Source organism: Alosa pseudoharengus, unplaced genomic scaffold, assembly GCF_046254945.1.
Source record: "Alosa pseudoharengus isolate Yale_2024_CS ecotype anadromous, Long Island Sound unplaced genomic scaffold, YU_APseudo_1.1 YU_APseudo_1.1_scf_16, whole genome shotgun sequence".
NCBI lineage: Eukaryota > Metazoa > Chordata > Actinopteri > Clupeiformes > Clupeidae > Alosa > Alosa pseudoharengus.
Genome location: NW_027468630.1, coordinates 30,124,987 through 30,146,870, shown reverse-complemented (window position 1 = coordinate 30,146,870; position 21,884 = coordinate 30,124,987). Strand labels below are relative to the sequence as shown.

The following is a 21,884-nucleotide window of genomic DNA, read 5'->3' as shown; positions in this document are numbered from 1 at the left end:
GTCAAGGATCAACCACCTGAACGCATTTCCAACATTGGACTGGTGGTGGCGCTAGAGCGTCCAATGTATATGCATAAAAATTGCTGTGAGTGATTGGGACAGTGTCCTGACTAATGGTATCGAGTTTTGTTATGTTAACTCAAAGCATCACGGAGATGTTAGTCCACTTCCTGTTTGGCGGCTTCGTCGCCATATTTGATTGGCTGTTACGGGCAAACAAAAATGAAATTGAAAAATCTGGCAACTATCGTTGGTGCGGCTCAGGCAGAAGATCATCTCCGCCAAGTTCCGTGAAAATCAGATGAAATTTGTGACCGCTGAAACTTTTCGTAGAGTTTGGACTAAATCCAATATGGCGGAGGTCCAATATGGCAGAAAGTGACGTAATTGGAGTCATTAAAACTCAGGTCGTTCCAGGGATTCCAACATGCAATCCAGTTTTGACCCATTGGGGGTGCTAGAGTAGGAGAACTAGGGCATAGAGTTCTGTAAATTGGTGAGAGTGATCATGGGACGGTCCTGAATCAGTGCGCCGAATTTCATAACTTCGGCCAAATTTTGACCCGTTGGTGGCGCTAGACGGCTGGGTATAGAGATCCGTAAATTCGTGTGGGTGGTCAGTGGAGTGTCCCGAAACTTTCTGCCAAATTTCAGCACTTTTTAGCCAGGCGTTCTATGGGCTGCCATAGACTCCAATGGCAGAGGAATAATAATAGGAAAAGCTTTGCAAGCACACTTAATTAATACATTTCCTTCCTGGAATTACCCTCTTAATGAAGTATCTGATCTCGAACGAAGTATCTCACGTTTTATTGAAGTTGCCATATTATTGAAAGTTTTCTGCTTTTTGTGTTAGCATTCTCATGTACTCATCCTCTTCCTCCTTAACACAGTCTGTCCCTGTGTGGGAGAGAAAGGGGCGCCTGTTCCCATAGAGACTGCAGGCTTTGCTAAGTAGATGTACCAGGTCTCTGAGCAGACACACAGCCTGTCCTTTGCCCCAGAATGGAGCGTCATCTGTGGACTGGGGCTGCAGCATCAGGGCAGAATGTCCTAAATTGTTTGAGAGTTGAAATAAAATCCTGTCCATGCCTTTTATGTGGGATTCAATGTAACTATGAATGCCATGCGTAAAGAAGAATGTTGTTTGTGTATTGATTGGATATTTGGTTGTTTCACTCATTTGATTTTTACTCAAATAGCAAATCAAACAGACAGCATGAACCATGTGTAGTTTTAATACTGCCCATTTAGGAAAACAGTTTTATTTATTTATATTTATTTTTTTTTCAGAATTGATTGGCACTCAAATTATTTTACTTTTCATGAGGGTCAAATTAGCTACACTGAATTAGCACTTCTCCAGACCAAAACTGTAATTAAGAAAGGTCAAAAGATGCAATAGAATCGATAAAGAAATGGCACTGCCATGGAAAACTAGATGTACCGCATAGCGGTACAAAATATGACCGCCGCTCAGTCCTGAACATCCTTTCCGCGAAAGTAAATCACACTAATCAATTTGTCTCCATCTTTTACTCCATCCCCCACTCTTGAAACTTTTGTGTATGCTTGTTTGGCATGCCTGTGTGTGTGTGTGTGTGCGGCTGCACAGAAAGTAGCCTACTGGCGCTGAAAAGGTGAATAGATTGTAGAATAGCCAAAGAAGTTGTAGCATTGATATAAAACCTTTAAACAATCACAAGTAGGGCAGTTCATCACAGTTCATCCATTGCAACTGGATTGATGAAAGGTCACTTACACCTGTAGGCGACATTGTATTTGGGAAAAGCAAAAGGTATCAGCATAATGTTATATTTTTATTTATTTATTTATGTATTTATTAATAAACAAAAACATCTCTGTCAGTTCCATGCCGTTTTCAACAGCTATCAAAAACAAAGGTCATTTTTGGATAGATGGATTTTTTGTGAATGTTTCTTCTTCTGCATAAGATTTTAGTCATCTTTAGTTCATGTGATACTTTGTCAATGCACAAATTAAGTAACAGTAGTCTGAAACGAAATGCTGTTTTACATCTAACCAGTGGTGCAAATAACTGTCCAAATGGGCCTTGATGAAATGCGTCGCTAGACTGTTCATACACATTTTAACGGGCCAAAGTTGAAGAGCTGTTGTCCGTTGTTGTTCGTGCAAATATAGGCTGATTCATGTTTCCTTGCATTGTGTAACTGAGGTCCATGGCTTGTCTGGCTTTCACCAGACCCAATCTTTTAAGAAATCAAAAAATAAATAGCGGGCAAATCAGGCTGGGTTCACCCAGCTTAGTCCATAGGCGCCCGATATTGTTTAATTTTCCGATTGAGATATCCACGCTCTGGCTATTCTAAATGCAAAAATGCATCAGGGAGTTATGACAAAACTGTAACTAACAAACTAGATCCTAATAGAAAGCTGTTAGCTTCCCTAAGCTACAGGTAGGCTTACAACATAAATTGTCAATAGGCTATGCATGGCGACACAAATAAGATCTCCTTTGGAAACCAATGGCTTACGCCTTACAGTATCAAGCGGACTTAAACTGCCATATCGTGCGAAAGGTTGTAATAAAATGCACGCAGCTCCATGAATCAAGGAAAGCGCGAATGAAGTAGCCACTTCTAAATGGGACCCACTACACAGTAGCGTAAGGTGTGTTGCTAAAGCAGCCATAATGAAATGAAGGTGTCATTGTTTGGATACTTCACACACACGTGCTTTTTAATCTCACAGACTACAACTACCAAGCTGGAATCAAAGCACACTGATTCCCCTCTCACACCCTGCACGCACTTCAAACAAATAAACAGGCGTCTCAGTCTCACGCATGTATAGGCAAAACTGTATCATACCGGTGTAACGTTGGTAAATCTTCCATTGCACAGAATGATTTTTGTAGCACGTGCAACAAATGACAGTCGAAAGATACAATTACAGTGCTGCTATCAATTTACTTGGTATAATCACAGAATGTCTAATAAGTGGAGAACCTTCACTCTCGGAACTCTTCCGGTGTGGTACTGCATCTAGGGGCGCTCGCGGGCGAGTCCAGAATGAATGGAGGTCTATGGAGCAGTACCCCTCAAAATCCACTTTTCTCAGGATATAATTTTTTTTCAAGTTATTTGAATATTGTATTCGAAAGGGGAGGCAAAGACAATACACTTGGTTGAGTATTATATTGAGTATTAAAGTCACTTAATTGTTCTAAAAAGCCTTTCAAACGTGTTAATGACATCATTCATTAGCATGATCATAGCATAGCATAGCATCAATGCTAGTGTGTTATGGGCAACAACGACCCAACCTGTAAGAAAACGAAAGGACATGACTCCCGGATTATTTCACTTTTGATTGATAATCCATATCTATTTTGCGAAAAATTTAATTAAAATCTGAGGGTTTCATTTGTAAATAGGTGAAAACAATAAATTTAGCCATGTAGCTCCATAGGACCCCATGTATTTTGGACTCGCCCGCGATCGCCATCTAGGTGAACTCTGGTGAACTGCAGCCAAATTTGGTTTGTATGGGATTAATAGAGAGTGGGGAGGCTCTCCGTAGACGGGCTCTGGTATAACCGCATTTATAGTTTTCTACAAATGCAATCAAATTGGCCTCCATCACTCAACCAACGCTAACGGTAACATTATTGTACCTAGGTCCTTATTGATATTATAAAAGTAACGAAACCTGCAGTAAAAACCAAGCATGTCCGATAAACATTCTCAGATTTATTTCGGCTTCAAGAAGAAATGGGAATTACATTTCATGAGAACATCGTCCTATCCTTATTAGACGTTCTCTGCGGTAAACTACAGTCCTTGTAGGAAGCGTCCATTGTTTTTCCAACCCACTTTTAACTTCCAACAAAATTACGTCTCACTGTAACGATGCGCCATCTAGTGGACAAACGACTACTTATCGCCAATACTGGAAATGCAGCCATGATGATGATGATGAATATTTTGCTTTCTTTTAATCCTACTGAATTTGTAATTATGTATCGGCCATTCTAATACCGATAGTATGTGCGTACCTGTGTGTGTGTGCACCGCCATCTACAGGCCAATGAGTGTACAGTCACTAAATGTACACATAACCTAAATTGTTTTAGACCCCCCCATGGATGAAATTCTACGAAACTTGGCATACCCCCAGAGAATTGCCAGGTCAATCATACACATAAAATTTGGTGCAGTTCTGAACATCTTAACTGAAGATAGGGGTGATGAGGTGATGATTATGGGCCAGGTTGATGTGGGCCCTTGAGACCAACATACCATAAAAGATTCTTCATCCTCAGTGCCACGGTTCAGGTAGTTATTTAGGAAAAACTGCTTTTTTCGGGTTCGGGGGGCCCAGCACGGGGGGGGGGGGGGGGGGGGGAATGGCCCCCGGGGACAAAACGAAATTTTTCCGTAAAAGTCTAGTGGGGCTACATACCCACCAAATTTCATGTGCACCGGTGTTTCGGTGTCCCGGGTATCGTTGACCAAAAATTCAGGAAGTAGATGACGGGGAAAAAAAAAAAAAAAAAAAAAAAACGTTGACAATCATTATATGACCGCTTCGCTAGCTTTGCTAGCGGCAGTCATAAATAATAAACAAGCACAATCTCTTTTGTCTTTATTAGCCACTACAGTGCGGTGCCAAGTGCCAAGATATTATACTGTATGTGTTTTACAAAGTAAGCAAAGTTAAAACTTGTTACAGGATGTAAACAAATGTTGAATTGTTGTCACTGTTCCAGAATGAACCATCATCAGCAGGCATCTATTGCATAGTTCCTGTAACATCATAGCCACTCATGCACAGTAAACACACTTTGCGCAGGTTCCTCAGGGACTTGTTTACCTCCATTAAAATTCTCCCCTTACCCATAAGCTTTACGTCACAGCCTGTCTCTGCTGGGATTTGAGTCTGGTCCCGGGCACAGAGATGTGGAGAGTCAGGGGGATTAGGCTGGTGCTGAGAGGTTTCTGAGGAACAGGAGGCCCAGAAGGGGCCGGCACCATTCTCTGCTGTGCAGGCCTTTCAGAGCCCATGGACACAGGCATCTGAGAGTTGAAGATGGATATCAACGTTACCTGGAGAAAATGGCAAGGGAAGCAGTGTGTGGCAGGAGAGGGGGTAGAGAACATGAGACAGCATGGGAGGGAGGTAAGCTGATACAGAGCCCTCCACTGAGACCTCAGACCTGCACAGCAGCAGAGATGTTGTTTATCCTGTGGAAGTATGTGAATGTGTCCATGAAGATACGTCCACAGAGACTATCAACCCTCTCTCTCTCTCTCTCTCTCTCTCAACCCAGACAAACATCAATGTCCCAGAACGGTTGGTGTGTGTGTATGTGAGTGTGCACATGCATGTGTGTTTGTGTGTGTGTGTGTGTCTGTAGTTAGGCCCGGTGCAGTGGGACAGTGGTCTATGCCATGAGCACGGCACTGCTGTCTCTGAGCCAGGAGCCTGATGTGGCTGCCTGCTGATGTGGGCAGTGAAGCAGATCCACATGAACAGCTCCCACTCACACGCTCTTTACATAACACATATGAACCTGCAGCAATGTTTTGACTGCTTGCGTGCTTGAGAAGTGGAGGACTTAAAATCATGGAAAAATATATTTATAACCATCTTCTTTTTCAACAACACAAGTGTAGAGTTTTGAATTGAAAGGTTTTGGAGTCTGGAGTGCACAGTGTCCTATACTGGCAGATTATCCTTTCATCATATCAAAGGTGTATTGACAGTCACAGGGATAAGCTTGTTCTTGTCTTTTCTCTCAGCCTGCATGTCCTAAAGGTTAAGGATTACCATCACAATACTGGACACTTTTGACAGCATCTTTGTAATATCTCTACAAACTTATCACCTCAAAACGTCAAGTGATGCCTGCAGTAGTCAAATGAGAGCATAGGTCCTCTTTCCTTTCATTGAATCTTCTGATTATAATTATATAAATGTCTCTAATTATATAATTGCCTCTATAACTAATTACATAAATGCCTCTTTGGATACCACTCCCAAAACCCTGACTTCAGTTTAAAACATGCATAGGCTTCTTGTTTGTTTACAATAACAGTTCTGCACAGTCAGAGACAAAGTTTTATTCACATTTGGATCCACAACTCAGCTTTTTTTTTTTTTTAATCCTTAGTTAAGATGAAAAATTATGAGTGTGAGTTTGACAGCCGGTCAAGACTCTCAGCAGACTGGAGGCCTTGGAGCTGTACTGCCCCTCAGTGAGTGGACAAATCCCCTCTCCACCCACCATCTCTGGCCCCCTGACAGGAGGCTCCACCTTCCAATGTCAGGCTGGACACAGGGGACCTTTAGCCTACACACCACATTAAGTACGAGGGAAACATAAGTGCACTCCAGATAATGCCCAAATACAGTATTTACACCAGTAGTGTTCAGTGAAATATAACAATACATTACTATGTGTGCAAATGTATCTGAGATTTGAATTTATAGTTGAAGCAGGCTGATTCAGGAGGCCTGGGCTGAATAGGTATGGTTCTGAATAGGTATCAGGTCTGAATAGACACTGCCCTAAAGTGGGAGCTGATAATCCATGGATCCAGGCTAAATCAGCAGTAAAATGGCAAGTCAACAAAACGAGTGAATACAGTGCTTCAGAACTCAACAGGCCAAGCTTTGCCTCCAGTGAGAGAATGGGCAGATGCTATTGTCTCGTCACAAAGTTGCAAGAGCCGTCTGTGTTACACCATGAACCCTCTTGCCCCTGCGGGAGAACAGGACACTCTGTGGGCTCAGTTTCCATTGCACTCTGACCGCTCACACAGTCACCATGACACCGCCTGGGCTCCGACCTTAAAGGACAAAACTGTTAAAGTTCACAGGTTACCAGAGTATACATATGAATCAAGAGAGACGGATTGGAGTCAGACGGGAAGGCAGCGATAGGGGGTGGGTGGGGGGGGGCGCTTGTCCTTTATTTCTGTCAGTCGCTTCTATGAAGTAAAGAAGGAAAAGGAAGACTAAATGTGGTACGGCCTATTTATATCGGCAAGGTTGCTGTTGGCTCAGGCACCAGCCCTTGAGCAGAGAAGCACAGGAACGCTGAGGGTGGGGTGGGGGAGGTCATACTTGGGAGAGCCAGATAAACAGGCCTTAGCCTAATTAGGAATCCATGGTATCTCTCGTTTCTTTTCCTGTGAGAAAGTTCTATACTTGTTTCCTCTCTTGTTTCCTCTATGCTCTTCCTATGTGTATGGGCTCGTTTGCTATGTTGAGCTGTCTGGGTGCCAGCTCATGGTCCTGTATCATGCTAACAGATCCGTTGCTGGATGAGAATAGTGTACTTTTTCATTGCATACCTGATTAAACAATAGGCTACAGAAACTGGTGTAGTAGTTCTACATTTCTGTAAAGGAGATCCTTGAGATGTTGCTCAATGATTACGGTCACCTCGTAGACCTCAGAAACTGAGCCCCTGCAACTTTTACAGCATGATTTACAGTATTCAAGCACACAGCATGAACTCAAGCACACTGATGTGGAAAGAGCAAATCCCTGCAAAAAAAGACACAAAAGTTTTGTAAACCGAGCAAATTATTCCTGTAAACTGATTAAAACTGCACTAAAGGTTTTTGTCAGTGAGGAGGTCACTTCAGATCCTTACGAAACATACTGTAAGTGCAAGATTATTTTAATAAAGGCCCCCTGTGTTCCCAGGAAAAAAGATTGTCAAGGGCAGGTTGTGTAAAACAATCTGACCTGAACTCATTCCAGTTCTCATTTGGTGTTAAGGCATGTCAGAAGTTTTAGTTACAGTATGTGACCATGGAATGCTGTGTAGCCAAGCATAATTTTCCTATTTCTCTTACAAACATGGTAGGCTGCACTAGCTTCTAAGGCACATATTTGGACTAGTTTGACCATAGTCAATGAAAGAGCCATAGTCAAATTCCAAAGTAGGTCAAGTGTTTGTTCTCCTCTGGGCTCCATTTTCTACAAGGAAAATAGGCAATGGACTAGGAAACAGGTACTTTCTCAATACCATAACATCAATAAGTATTTGTCAGGACACTTGGATGCTTGCTGTGTATTAAGGCCATGAATTGTGCGCCATATCAAAAATGGTACAATATTCTATATCTATATCTATAAGATTTGTCGATCATAGGACGTGATATGCACTGTGATTGTGCATTCTTAGCAGCCATTTCCACACATGACCTGGTGCAGTGTCTTTGCCTCACAGCACCTGGCAAAAAAACTAAGAGAGCCTCTCTGGAATGAAGGCGAGAAAGGAGGTGAGAGAAAGAAAGAGGCACATAAACAGACACAGGCTTTCTCACATAAACCTCTGGCTTCTACGGCCTGGGTGACGCCATCCTGAGTTTGGGTGCTGTAGGGGCTGGTGAGGCCGGGACATGAGGGGTCCTGTGAGGTTTCACAGCCACACATAAGGAGGGCAGGACATTCCCATAATATTTTCATGGACTTGTTTGACTTGCTCTGTGCAGATCTCTTATATAACAGCCTTATTTGTTGTTCGAGCTTTACGCCAATCACAATGTTATTGTGTGTGCACCAATTTGTTTTGAATACTATCCTGATTCCTCAGCAACAACAGGCCATATTAGTACATCCATCTGACATGCACACATTCAAAAGAGGGAGTGATAGGGAAGGCTATGCATGTTTTCTTACATGGTAATACAGATATTTGAGTCAAATTAAGGAATCATTACCCAATAAATGTCATTTTATTCATTTACTAATCAAACTAAATCAATTAATTATCAAATGAATTAACATATAACCATAATGATAGTAACAGTCCAAAGTCACTGTAAGCTTAAACAAACCATGGCATGTATACAGTGTGTTTAGAACTGAACATATACCTTCCTTAGATAAGCATCTTATGATAGGCCAGCCATCCCTGTCAGTGGAGCTAATGGAATAGTCATCCTCACTTGCTGAGAGTTTGTGAATGTACACACTGTGCAATACAAATGCAACACATTTGTCACATCAAATTTTGGAAGCAAAATCATTTCAGTGTTCATGCCCTGGTTCTTGTGTAACTGCTTTCTCTGTTACTCATTCTCCCTGTGTTACTTAACTGGGGCCAGTCAGAGTTGGTGGCGTGGGGAGACAAGCGCTGTGCTGCACTGTTTTGCTTGGCTAGTACGGATCGAGAGTTAGATAATTGAAGGGCTAACGCTCTATCTTACGGGAATCGCAAAGAGGTTCGAAATACTGCAGGTCTGCAGGGGCCGACTGTGTGTGCTGGGTATGTGGACTGCTGGGAATTGAGGTCATCGTCCTCAGCTGAAATCCTGCCATGGTTGGTGGGGGTGCATGCCCAGATAGAGATGAATCATGACACCAGGGGGAGATGCTGCTGTCATCAGGAGGCTCAAAATGGTCAGAGAGGACAGTTCCTAGACTGTGCCCTTAGAAAGTCACTGCCAAACAGTTTTGCATTTTTTGTTGGTCCCATTCAACAGATATTTAGCTACTTCTTGCTTCTTGTTATCTTTTTCCTCTTTCACTGTGAAATTCAGAAATAAAAAAAAAAAGCTGACTCATGCGATTCTGAATTAATTTCCTGATCTCTTACTAAAATCCTGCAGAAGAGTTATTCATGAACACTTTATCAAACATTTACACAAAAAATAGTTCCACGAACAGTGTAATACTTCTAAAGAATCTGGAGTTTCCTTACGATTGCCATTAACAACATGAATGCATTTACTGCTTTTCCTGGCACATATAGTCCAAGTATTAAGACTGTCCCATTAATTTTTCATTAAGTCATTTTACAGGTCTCCTTGATCTCTGACCATTCACTAGACTTGTTTTGGTTGCATATTATGTGTCATGTGTTTTTTGCTTTGTTTGTATACTCTTAAATCTTATCTTGGGATGTGGAGGGTTTTTACCTGCTTACAGAGTCTACTGCCTCCCTCTAAAAGAACAGTCTGACCCAAATAGAGAAAGGATAGGAGTGAACACGCGTACAAAGAATTAGTGGCGCTGTTCATCAAGACAAAGTATTAAATGCTGATAAAGTTCTATAACATTTCTGCCCATCAAGTGTGAGAGCAGAGGGCCTTGATCACCTCTGTCTATGAATAATCATCTGACAGTAGCACGGTTAGTATCAGGGGATTATGTTTATATTTATTAGACTGGTCTCTTATGCAACTTGCCCAGGGACACAAGGGACACTCCTGGTCTAGCTAAAGGGCATCCAACTTGTGAAATACAGCTGCAGCCAGGGCAACAACACTGTGCTTGAGAGCTGGCGTCATTACAGACAGGGACCCGGTGACGCAGGCAGGGCCTTGGATAAAGTGGCCGCTCAAGAGACTTGTTGGACAATGCCAGAACACTGTGTTTTTGTGTGTGTCTGTGTGATCTCTTTCAGTATCCATTGCAGGGACTGCCCATGTGTCATACTCTCAATAAATAAAAATAGATAAATATTTCCTATGGCTCTCAGTCTTCAGCATCAGGAAGGCCTCACTGAGTATCAATTCAATTCAATTCAATTCAATTCAATGAACTTTATAATTATTCCAGTTGTCCTATAGCTAGTTTATAGCTAAACGGGAGCTATAGGCTAACTGGTGTAACCCACTTCCTGTGAATTATGCTAAGCTAGGCTAACAGCGTCAAACTGGGTTATTGCATGCATAAAGAAGAGAAGGTGTATTCATCTAACTAGGGTTGATGACAAATAAGTTTATTTCCTGAAAAGTTGACCTGTTCCTTTAAAGCAACACATTTGTTCCCAAGATATTTGGGCATCAATCAACAGATGGCCCTATAAGAAAATTAAATGACCAAACTAATACTTTATATTGAAACACAACCACAAGCATTACTAAATTTAAACAATTTAACCATTGGTCCATTATCGGTAGGCTATAAACTGTACATTCAGTGCGCATTCGGCCTGTTCCCCAGACATGCTCAGACAGGTTTAAGCAGCCTAATAGCTCCTGTCTCGACCCAGCCACTGTCTCCCCTTTCTCATTTGTCTGTAGTGCGGTCTCTAAAGTCATGGCATAGCTCCTGGCCATCAGAGAATAGACTTCTGAGATTTACTGTTATACTGGTCATCCACCCATTGGCACCACTGTATAACGCCCAAAATAAAGACCTAGTGGCTCAGGTGTGATTATGAATAGACTGTTTACATAAGAACACATTACAGTGTGTAGAGGCAACAGAAGGTGCCAACAGAGGCAACAGAAAGTTTGCTGGATTTGAGCTTGAAGACATGTTCGAGGAAACCTTCTATTGATCTCAAGTCTCAAGGTGTCTTTGGTTATAGGGCACTTCTAAAGCTTTCTTATCTGAGGAAGACACACCATAGCCAAATCCAGGCATGATTATATTGCTTATAAATATATGGACATAGGTTGTCTTTAGGCTATAAGACTCCATACACATATCATCCCATAGGAAAGAATAGGCTGACTTGGTTCAGTATCAACATATGGTAAAAAGAACTTGGCTACTCTACTAAGAGAACATAATCAGTGCAGTGTCCCTACAGTCAGTGATTAATTATAGGATGAACCAGGCTAAATCAACATTTTATTGGCAAGAACACTCGTTCTGTAAACTGGGGGGAAATGATGCGGTCCTCAGAATGCATCCAATCAGGCGAGGGATCCACCTGTCAGTATTCATGAAATCGTGTATCTAACATCTGACAGTTTCAAGGTCACACTCTGCTTCAAACAACAGGACTGAATATAGCCTTTCTTTTAAAAAGGAAACATTAGCTTAAAGTTAAAACAAACATTACAGGAATGTGCTTACATTGATCTTCTCCTGGAGGTCAGTGAAGCATAAAGAGCCAGGTGCTCTGTATTGACTGGCTCTATGTTGTGTTCTAATAGGACAGCCACACTGAGGGTGCTGCCCTGATTCAAGTGGCCTGTGCTTGGGGCTGTCAGCTGGAGGCGAGGGGAGGGGACGGAGGCTGAGAGTGCAGTGTTGAGGGGGTGATGAAATGCTGCAGAGCCTCTGCACCCCCCCCCCCCCCATCCCCCCCATCCCCCCAGTCTCCAGCACACGCCCGCTGCCCTGCCAGTGCAGCCCTTCTCTGCAGCAGAGTTATGTAACACTGGGGCTGAGGCAGCCGAGCGTGGCCCGCCGACGCTCACGACATCCTGAGCAGAGAGGGGGAGAGACAAACGATGGCATCCTACTCAGACACCCAGAGAACACAAAGCAATGCACTCACATGGTACCATCTGAATAACACAAACATGAGAGCACGTTTCAAGCACAGTGCACTGCTCAGCATGAGAAAAGCTTTCAACACTGAAACACCAGGGGGAACTAAACATTCAGACACTCTGACACAAACACAGGCACATTCACAAACACATGCAGCATCCCTGCCCCTGCAGTAAAACACTGAGCATTTGCTATGAATAACCAGTGGTGAGCCAGCCGATGTGATTAATGACCCCTGCTCTCTCTTCCCTGAGCAGGAGGATCTGCTGAGGTTTTCCACGGAAAAAAAAGCATCCTCCTCCTGGCTGAGACGACTGGGACGCATCCTCCTCCTGGCTGAGAAGACTGGGACGCATCCTCCTCCTGGCTGAGACGACTGGGACGCATCCTCCTCCTGGCTGAGAAGACTGGGACGTCCTCATAAAGCTTGTGTGCGGACTCAGACAAAGTGAGGACGGCGGCACAGCTGTCTGGTTTGGGCACTCCGGCTCCTGGCCCAGTGGAATTTGGGGGTAGTGACTGTCAAAGATGGCATTGCCCTTTTGGTCTACCCACAATCTGTGGTGGGTGGGCACGAGTGAAAGCCCAGGGGGTGCCTTACTAGCACACTTTCTCTGGGGGCATTGGTCAATATGGCTCATGAAAGAAGCCTTGTTTCTCTCCTGCAGAGTGCTTTGCCTGGTACAGCTGCATGGAGGTGCAGGGGGGGGGCAGTAAGAAGTAGACTGTTGTGGATTGAGCAGCAAATTACTTTACGTAACTCGCTTTCACTACATACTTACCCCGGCTCGCTACCTCAGCACTCTGGGGCTGATTCTGTTTGACTGGGGCCTGCCTTAAAGGTATCCCAGGGACAGGCATCGGCCATGGACACCTTCCCAAAAAAAAGGGGAAAGGGCGAAGGGCTAAGCCCCTCTGTTATCTCCTGAGTGCACATTGTGCGTCACTCTGGCTAATGGTGCCGAATCACTAACCGGGATCCACATTCTCCGGGGCAGCGGGCAGATTTAGCAGGCTCTAGGATGACTTCACTAGCCCTTCTGCAATGGCCAAGAGCAAGCCAAGGCCAGATTACACACTTCTCTGTCAATATCAAACTGCACCTGTGCACCAGTGAATCTGCCTCGACTGTGAGCCTTGATAAATTATGAGCTAGTTATAAATAGGTCTATCCATTTACAAAATGGGGGACAGTTAGTAGTTGGTAAAATGTTGCTCAAAGGCACACTGTGTGATTGCTAAAACAACATAAATAATCAGCAAAGAGGTGATAATACTTTGCAACTACTAATATTTTATGACCATTGGGCACACCAGCCTGCCTCCATAAAAATACCAAAGAACGGAAGATTACTGAAGTTTGTTTACTCTTTTATTCCTCTTTACTTTACAGCTGGGCAGCTCCATTATAAAATGTACAAATGGACACTCCATGATACTAAGTCAAAACACACAGACAAAACAATAAAAAAACAATGAAAAAGGAAATGAGTGGGGGAAAAAAAAAAAAATCACTCATCGTCATCCTCTTCCTCTTCATCACTGATCACATATTTCTTTGCCTTCTTGGGGGAGGACTCGCCATCGTCTTCTGCTTTCCTTTTGCCGGCTGAGTTCTCTCCCTCCTGAAAGAGAACAGTGAGACAGTAAACACAAGGCTTTTCCCACGTACCTTTCCCTCCTCACCACAGTGAGACGCCTGGCACGCACAGCAACAAAAGGTTCCTGTTCCTGCTCAACACTTCCGAGTGCAATGGTAGGGCATGCAACAAAGTGTGAAACTATGCCACCTGCTGCTAGCCTGGGGAACTGCACACAGTGAATGGAGGATGGTTTACTCTACTCACTTTTTAACTTCAAAACTCTCTGGATTATAACTGGAGATTAGTGGGTGGGAATAGCAGAGGCTTTGGAGTGACATTTCAGTTAAGTGCCATTATACTTCTTAAAAGGAGCACAACGACCTTTTGGGACTTAAACTCCCGTATGTATATGCTTACAAAATGGCTGTCTCGTTTGACATTGTTATTTGTACACGTTGTAACTATACAAATCACAGCATGTAAATAGGAAAATGTTGCTAAGCTAGGCTAGCGGTGGGTGTGTCAGACCGAGTAACTACACGCACGGACATGAGAAGGGTATGTATCGACTTATCTAACTCTGGGGAATACAGTGAATAAGCTACAGTCCAAAAAGGTCGGCGTGTTCCTTTAAGCACTCGTAAAAGCCAGAGTGAAAGTAAAGAGGAATAAAGCAACAAAAGGAACATTTCAGAAGCTACACACTACATTAGTGTACCAGTATTCAATAACTGCACTTTACAGTCAGAGCTCATCTGGAGAGCACACCGGTAGAACGAGTGAACCCACCCCGATACAAAGGTTTCCTGATAAGAGTATGTTGTCTCTGTGACACAGTTAAAACCAACACAGTAGTGACGCTGCTAGAGAGGCTTGTCTGTGGCACTCACGTCATCGCTGTCCAGTTTCTTGGCCTTCATCAGCCTCTGTGCCTTGTCCTCGTCTGAGCCCTCGTCGCTGTCTGAGGAGTAGATTCTGGCTCGCTCCTCTGCAGGAGGACAGAAAAATAACACGTGTATAGAGACACAATGATGGCTGCACCACATCGAACAATGCACATTAAAACCATTTTGGACACTAAACAAAGCGCTGCTACAATAAGGCTCAACTGATTATAATGGGACATGTTTTTGTGCTGGTTCTTGCATGCTGTTCTTTCAAGCATATTAGGAGCATTTCTAATCTGGAATTAATATTGTTTTGAAAAGCCATCTTAAAATCTAACTTTCTAAGAGACTTGTCAAGGACATTCTCAGTATTACCTAGTAATACTCAGTAATACCTAGTGCCATAAACACACACGAGCCACACACCAGAGCCACAGCTTCTGCTGAGGAACAAATGACACTTAATTTTCTTAAGTAAGCCGCCGGATTATCCCAACTGCTATTGTTGTTAAGCTTTTGTTCTAGGCTGTGCACAGTGGCCAATCTCGGCATGTGGTACGCAACCTCCTCCTCCCTCTCCTCCTCCTCCCTCTCCTCCTCCTCCTCACCTCTCAGTCCTCCGCTCTTATACTTGCTCTTGATGGCAGACAGACTGATGGACTCCTCTCCCTCCTCGTCCTCATCGTAGCGGTCAGGCTCCAGGTAGCCGGCGCTCAGGCCGCGCTGGTGCTGCTTCTCCCGCATGCGCCGCTGCTGGGACTCCCGGCGGATAGAGGCCCGCAGGCGCTCCTCTTCTTTCTACAGTAGCAACACAGGGGTCCACATGAATCAAACAGCACACGGCACGCCCCACCTCATCCCCACTCCCAACAATGGCTGCACTACAAACACCACACAAAGACAGAGCCTGTTGTCCAGTAATCAGAATACAGATCCCAAACAATCGACCAACAGAGAATTAGCTCTTGAACTGGTTCTGTTCAGGATTCAGCCTGCATTTCCACCAGTTTTGAATGGAACCAAGGATGTGTCATCAGCAGAGGGTGTTGCGTGCATAACTGAACAGTAGAATGACAAGCCCATTCTGATTCACAGGAACAAAAATAACAAAAAGGCCTAGATGTGCCTTTTATCAAACTTTTAGCAGCCATTACCTTGATCATCTCGTTCCTCTGGGACTCTGGATCACGGCCAGCCATGGGCAGGATGCGGATCTTCTGAGTCTTAGAACAGCGGTCAGCCAGAGACAGCGTCATCTTCCTGTGAGTAGCACTGTCTGTGGAATGAGGCCTGCAGAGGAGCAACACAAAAGAGTTTTATGACAAGGGAAATGGGCAACGTGACTTTTGCAGAGAAGTCAAAACAAACACCACATGTCCTTGCTCTCTGTTAATGGTTACGAATTTTATAGGACATACAGGAAGACCTTTAGGGCAACAACCTAGAATACGAAAAGGGCATAAATACTTCTACGAGGTTACGCAGCCATGTAAAGAATGGATATTGTTTATGCTGGCACTGATGAAGCACTGGAAATCAAACCCCAAGTGTGAGTGCCCAATCTGAACCTGTATGGGACCCTCTTTTCACCCTCTTTACAACTATTTTTGTATCATTTCAATGAATTTCAACAAACAGCATCTTTAAAATGGCACCTCATACTAAACAATTACATTCACAAAGTAATATAGCTGCAAGTGGCCATGATCAGCTTCACTGATCATGACCCTTAATTGAGTGAAACAAGGTTAAAATTTTACTTTCAACAGCTTTAGACTGTCAATCAGCAGAGCAGCCGTCTGTTAAAATACAAAAGGCCAAGGGGGACCATCAAATCAGAGGCTTTATTTGTTTTCACTTGTCCAGCCAGGAGCTATTAAGGAATTAAGACATAGTGTACATATTTGAATAGTATTTGTGCTGTTGTTGGCGACATATACAAACAATCCGTTTTCCTTTTGTGATAATCCAAAACACTGGCACCCTTTAACTGCACCTGCTGATTTTGGCTACAGCACCTAGCAGTCACGATCTTGGAACAGAAAAAGGTCTTGGAGATCTCTTTGAGCAGAACACGGCTCAATAGTGGGCTGACCTGAAGGTCTGTCTAGTCTCAATAGTGGGCTGACCTGAAGGTCTGACCTGAAGGTCTGTCTAGTCTCAATAGTGGACTGACCTGAATGTCTGTCTAGTCTCAATAGTGGGCTCACCTGAAGGTCAGTTTAGTCTTGAACACAGCTTGACCTTGCAGACCTGTGCCCTGCCTGATGAAAAGATGGTTGTGGTCTCCCTGAAGCGGGGCCTTGTAGACGTCAAACACCTCATTTCCCAGATGGAGCGACATACTGATGGGGGACAGAAAAGGTTAAAGGTTAAAGGTGACTGGTATTTAGCAGATGTTTTTATCCAAAGCAACACAAAATTGCAATTGTGTGACATCACCACTGCTCCACCACGCACACAAAAAGGTAACAAACTAAATCTCCACAGATTCACAGATTTTATTGTGCTCCTCAAAAATAAGGATCTTGTTGAGGGTTGTTTTTGCGCCTCAAAGATAATGTCAACCGACCTGCCATCGGACCATTTCACAATGCGAGCGTTGCTCTCTCGCGTCTCATTGCCCTCCTCATCTTTGCGGGATCTCCACCTGATTGTGTTTTCCACCTGGACCACAAGACGACACAATTGATGAATACAATACAGTCCGAACTACAGTGTAGTGAAATAACACTTTTAGGCCCCTAAAATTTTTTTTTGTTGAGAGCAAATGTAGACGATACCTTTAGTTTGAGCCTTGTTCTACCCTCCTCATCCAGCATCTCCTCATCTTCAAACTCATCTTCATAGTACTGGGGATCAAACGGCCTAAACAGACGAGAGCATTATTTGCACGCACGTATCAAATGATCAGCACATGTAATAAAGGAGAAACCCAGCTCCATATCTAGTAGTTTTTGAGAGTATTTGACTCAAATGTGAAACTGCTGTTTGAAAGGGAGTTCAAATGGGGAAATTATCACCTAGGCTCCACACTGAGGAAGTTGGGCAGCTTGACGAAGTACAGGTCACTGCCGAGGTCAGTGCTGACTTTGGGGATCTCCACCTCTATCCTCGTCTCGGGCACAGGCTCCTCCTCCGGGTGCTCGCCCTCCATCCCCTCCTCGTTATCCTACAGGGAACACCACCAGCCAGCACCACCTCTCAGTCTACAGGACCAGTGCACTTTACCAAGGCCTTGCAATACAATACTAATACAGTGGGAGTCCCAAACCAAGCCTCCTATTTTTTTTTTTTTTTTTTTTTTAACTTCAGAGCGGAGACTCACCAGCGGTTGTCCAGGCGTGGGGGGCTTCTCAGCATCACTGTCTGAAGAAATGTCATCGGCCTCACCAAACAGGTCATCTGCAGCTGGTTTTGGACCTGGAGAAAAGAGATGGTTAAGTCCTAAGTAGCATACAATGTGCCATAAGGACAGCAGCACTCTACTTCTAAACACTTCCAGGAACACTACTTCTGAACTCACTGAATTTGACATTTGAATGACAAGGAGAAGAACAGGTGCAGGGTACAGTGTGAGCTGCATAGACTTATAGCACCATATCTAAGATTAATAGAGCATTTGCGTCTGTTATGTAAGCCCACTGGATGAATACTCAATTAAATCATTAAAATATTCTAATTATTATATTCACTGTGTATACATTTCTGACTGCTGAATCATAAATGCTGAAGTGTTACACTGACAAAAGTGTTACTGTGGTATGTGGTGTGAATTGACATACTTACCTTTGGAGCCTCCAACCTCACTATCCGAATCAGAGTCTGAAGCAATTTTCTTTTTTTTCTGTCTAATAAAATCATCCTCACTATCGCTGCCCTTTGCAGACTCTGTGAAGAGCAACAAAACACAAAATCAGAATAATTCTTTTAGATAAAAGGTATAAATGTTTTATGCGGAACTGTATTACATTCAATTATTTCAACTGCTGCCTCTCACAAGATCATCATCAGTGTCTTCATCGTCAGTGTTTATGTTTGTAGTTGAAATGTGATATAATGTAATTTAGCCTTTCCTGTTGGGCTAGAGAGTACTTTGGTTCAATATTATGGTATCTCACGTTTGTACAATATTTCAGTTAACTGTTTCATTAAGTTGACATTAGCAACAATTAATCGATTAGTTGTCAACTTTAGGATACTTACACAGTACACTAAATATCTTTGGCATGTTGACGAAACAAGACATTTGAAGACATACACTTGGGCTTTGGGAAACACTGATCAACATTTTTTCATCCAATAACAAACTGATATAATAGCTGAAAATAATAGCTGCAGCCCTACTCGACATGTAGAGCCTCATTAGAAACGGTTCAAAGAACGAAAACCAACAACATTTTTGGATAAACGTATTCGAAAAAGGGAACCAAATGAATGAACCAAAATGAAAATCAATCATCAGCTAATCGGGTTACATCTGACAACCTTATTTTCTTTTACCTAAAACATGCATTGTGAAGAATTTGGATCTGGTCTCATATATGAGATATATACATACATATATGTAGCCTAATTGTGTATGTGCATTGCTACTCCACAATCAAGATGACAGTGCTCTTAACAAACATGGAGTCTTTCAGTAACTAAATCCATGGACACATATAACTCTCTGATGCTAGCAAAAATACAGGAATCACCAAAATTGCACATGTAAACTCGGATTAATAGAGATTAATAGTCAAGACACTGAATGATAGTCAAGATGTCCACCCATCATAGCAATTCCATGCACAATCTTGAATATATTACCTGTCTTGTGTCTACTCCCTGGGCCCTCATCATCTGAGTGGTCTCTGTCTTCGTCGGAGTGCTGGGCCTTCTCCTCATCATCTGACTGGTCGCTCTTAATCCCTCTGCCCCATTTCTCATCATCAGAGTGGCCCTCTGGGTCAGAGTGTGGGGTGCCCAGTCCAGACTGAGGGGTTCCTGGGTCCGAGTGGGCGCTGCCTGCATCAGAATGTGGGCTTCCAGCCTCTGACCTGGGGCTTGCACTGCCTCTATCGGAGCGGTGACTCCTATCAGAGTGGTGACTCCTATCGGAGTGGCGACTCCTATCGGAGTGGCGACTCCCTACCCCTGATGCCGGGCTGCCTACATCTGACCCACGCCCCTGGACATCCTCATCATGATGACCCTCCGAACCACTGTGTTGCTCTGCGTCCGACTGTTCGTTGTCTTCTTGCTCAGAGTGCATGCTTGCATCTGACTGATTTCCAGACCTATCGGATTGATTATCACTGCCACTGTGTTGGCTCCCATGGTCATCCTCGCTGTCGTCCCCAAACAGCTCTTTGTTACTGGGCTTCCCACCGTCTTGGCCTTCTTCATCATCGTCATCATCACGTTCACGTTCACTCTCACTTCCCGAGCCATTGCTGACAGATCTAGGGCGTTCGTGCTCGGAATCTGATCCTGACCCCGAGCCAGATTCTAATAAAGACAGTGAAGAACACCGATGGTCAGCATACCTTCAAAACGATAACATGATCTGCATTGTGACTACGACTGTGTCAGACTGAAGCCTACTTATAATGTTTAAAAACCGTCTTGAAATGCAGTGTCCTCAAGATGCGCTCAGCATCCAAGAAAGTATCAATAAGTTCTGGTCATGTTGTGCGGGTAGCTGCTACCTAGCAAGCAATCATGTTTACATGACCCAATTGTATGCAGTTACTAAACTTGAATATATAGGCCTCCGGGTGACTATGTTAACAGGGATATACACATGGGACTTAATAACACACTTATAGTCGGACGTTTCCATACCATTTCAGCGCACTAATTCACTACATTTACGTTAACGTTACGGTGTGATCTTGCTAGTTACTGAGCTAGCAAGAAAGACAACTCAACAGCTATACACGATAGGTTACCTTGCACAGCCGTAAGAAACAAGATATGTGATACAACTAAAAGTGACAAACTAATATGTAATAAAAGTGCCAGAATAAACAAATATGTGTACCTCGTTGTTCATTATCACTATCTCCATCGCTCCCGAACAATTCATCCATATCCGCCATTTTTCAAGGAAGCGTGGACAACAAGTATTTTGATGTTAAAAGTCTTTGCTTCCGGTATGTCTCCGGAAAATGTGGACAGTCCCTGATATGCGCTCTTTGTAGGGGAAAGTCTGGCTGATATAGTTTGCATTGCTTGAGAAGTCTACATGAGACATGTTGGGGTAGGTCTATCACAAACGATTTGCTAGGCTTCACGTTGATCGAGGCATATATCATGCTCTTACTTTTATAAAGAAAAGACGTTTCAATTGGCATTGCTTTATTTCAGCTACATCACTCAAGCCCTCCTTAACAAGCACAACATCTAACTGAAGCTGAAATTAGGCCCAATTTTAAAGAGAGAAAGAGGACAACTGCAATCATTATAATTATAATCTCAGCATTCATTATTTTTACACCTGACCTGAATAAACTTTCAACAATTGTAGCGGTGCAGAAAATGACCACTGGGTGGCATGAAAGACATTTGTAAATTATGCCAAATTAATAAGTCTGGTTCTCATTTCCACAGCTCTTTGTGAAGCTTCTTATGGAAGAGATTGCACATGAATTGGACAGTGTGCTTTTCACTTTTGGAGAAACCTTCCTTTTTCTTATGGAGAGAATCATTTTTAGATCTTTTTTAATAGACTTTGTTTTTCAAAATTTGTTATGTGTTTGTCACAAATTTTATAATTTAGGTCAAAGGATTTAGGCAAATGTAAAAGTGACTGATATTTAGCAGACACTTTTTTTTCCAAAGCAGCATCACAGACTTACAATGGCGGGTTTGGGAAGTGAGCCTGGGTCAGCAGCATACCAGATGCCGACCCAACCACTGCTTCACCAATAGTAATAACAATAATAATAGGAATACCAAGAGCTCTGTCTCCAAAAGATTGACATGTGACATCATCTTACATCCAAACTGAAATAAAATGAATGTCATGGCGTATGATAAGTAGGCAGTTAAGCAAAAACCATGGGAGTGAGGAGAGGTGTTCCAAAGACACATATAGGAAAGGCTGGATTAAGTACCGGGTAACAGTGCTCTGGGGCCTCAGACTGCCGGGGGGCCTCCAAGTCACAGGCCGCACGCGGTGCAATGC

The 21,884-nt window shown here is 43.3% G+C and overlaps 1 protein-coding gene across 1 annotated transcript; it reads right to left on the bottom strand.

Annotated features, from left to right (window-relative positions):
* Positions 1 to 13,594: 13,594 nt before the first annotated feature.
* leo1 (LEO1 homolog, Paf1/RNA polymerase II complex component) lies at positions 13,595 to 20,832 on the bottom strand. Its single transcript, XM_076287679.1, has 12 exons — positions 20,739 to 20,832; positions 19,523 to 20,203; positions 18,500 to 18,601; positions 18,039 to 18,133; positions 17,734 to 17,882; positions 17,494 to 17,578; positions 17,283 to 17,377; positions 16,921 to 17,055; positions 15,865 to 16,000; positions 15,319 to 15,508; positions 14,714 to 14,811; positions 13,595 to 13,865 (listed from the first exon to the last, which is right to left on the bottom strand). The coding sequence occupies exons 1-12, from the start codon at positions 20,794 to 20,796 to the stop codon at positions 13,752 to 13,754; spliced, it is 1,938 nt and encodes a 645-aa protein (XP_076143794.1). The 5' UTR covers positions 20,797 to 20,832; the 3' UTR covers positions 13,595 to 13,751.
* Positions 20,833 to 21,884: the final 1,052 nt, after the last annotated feature.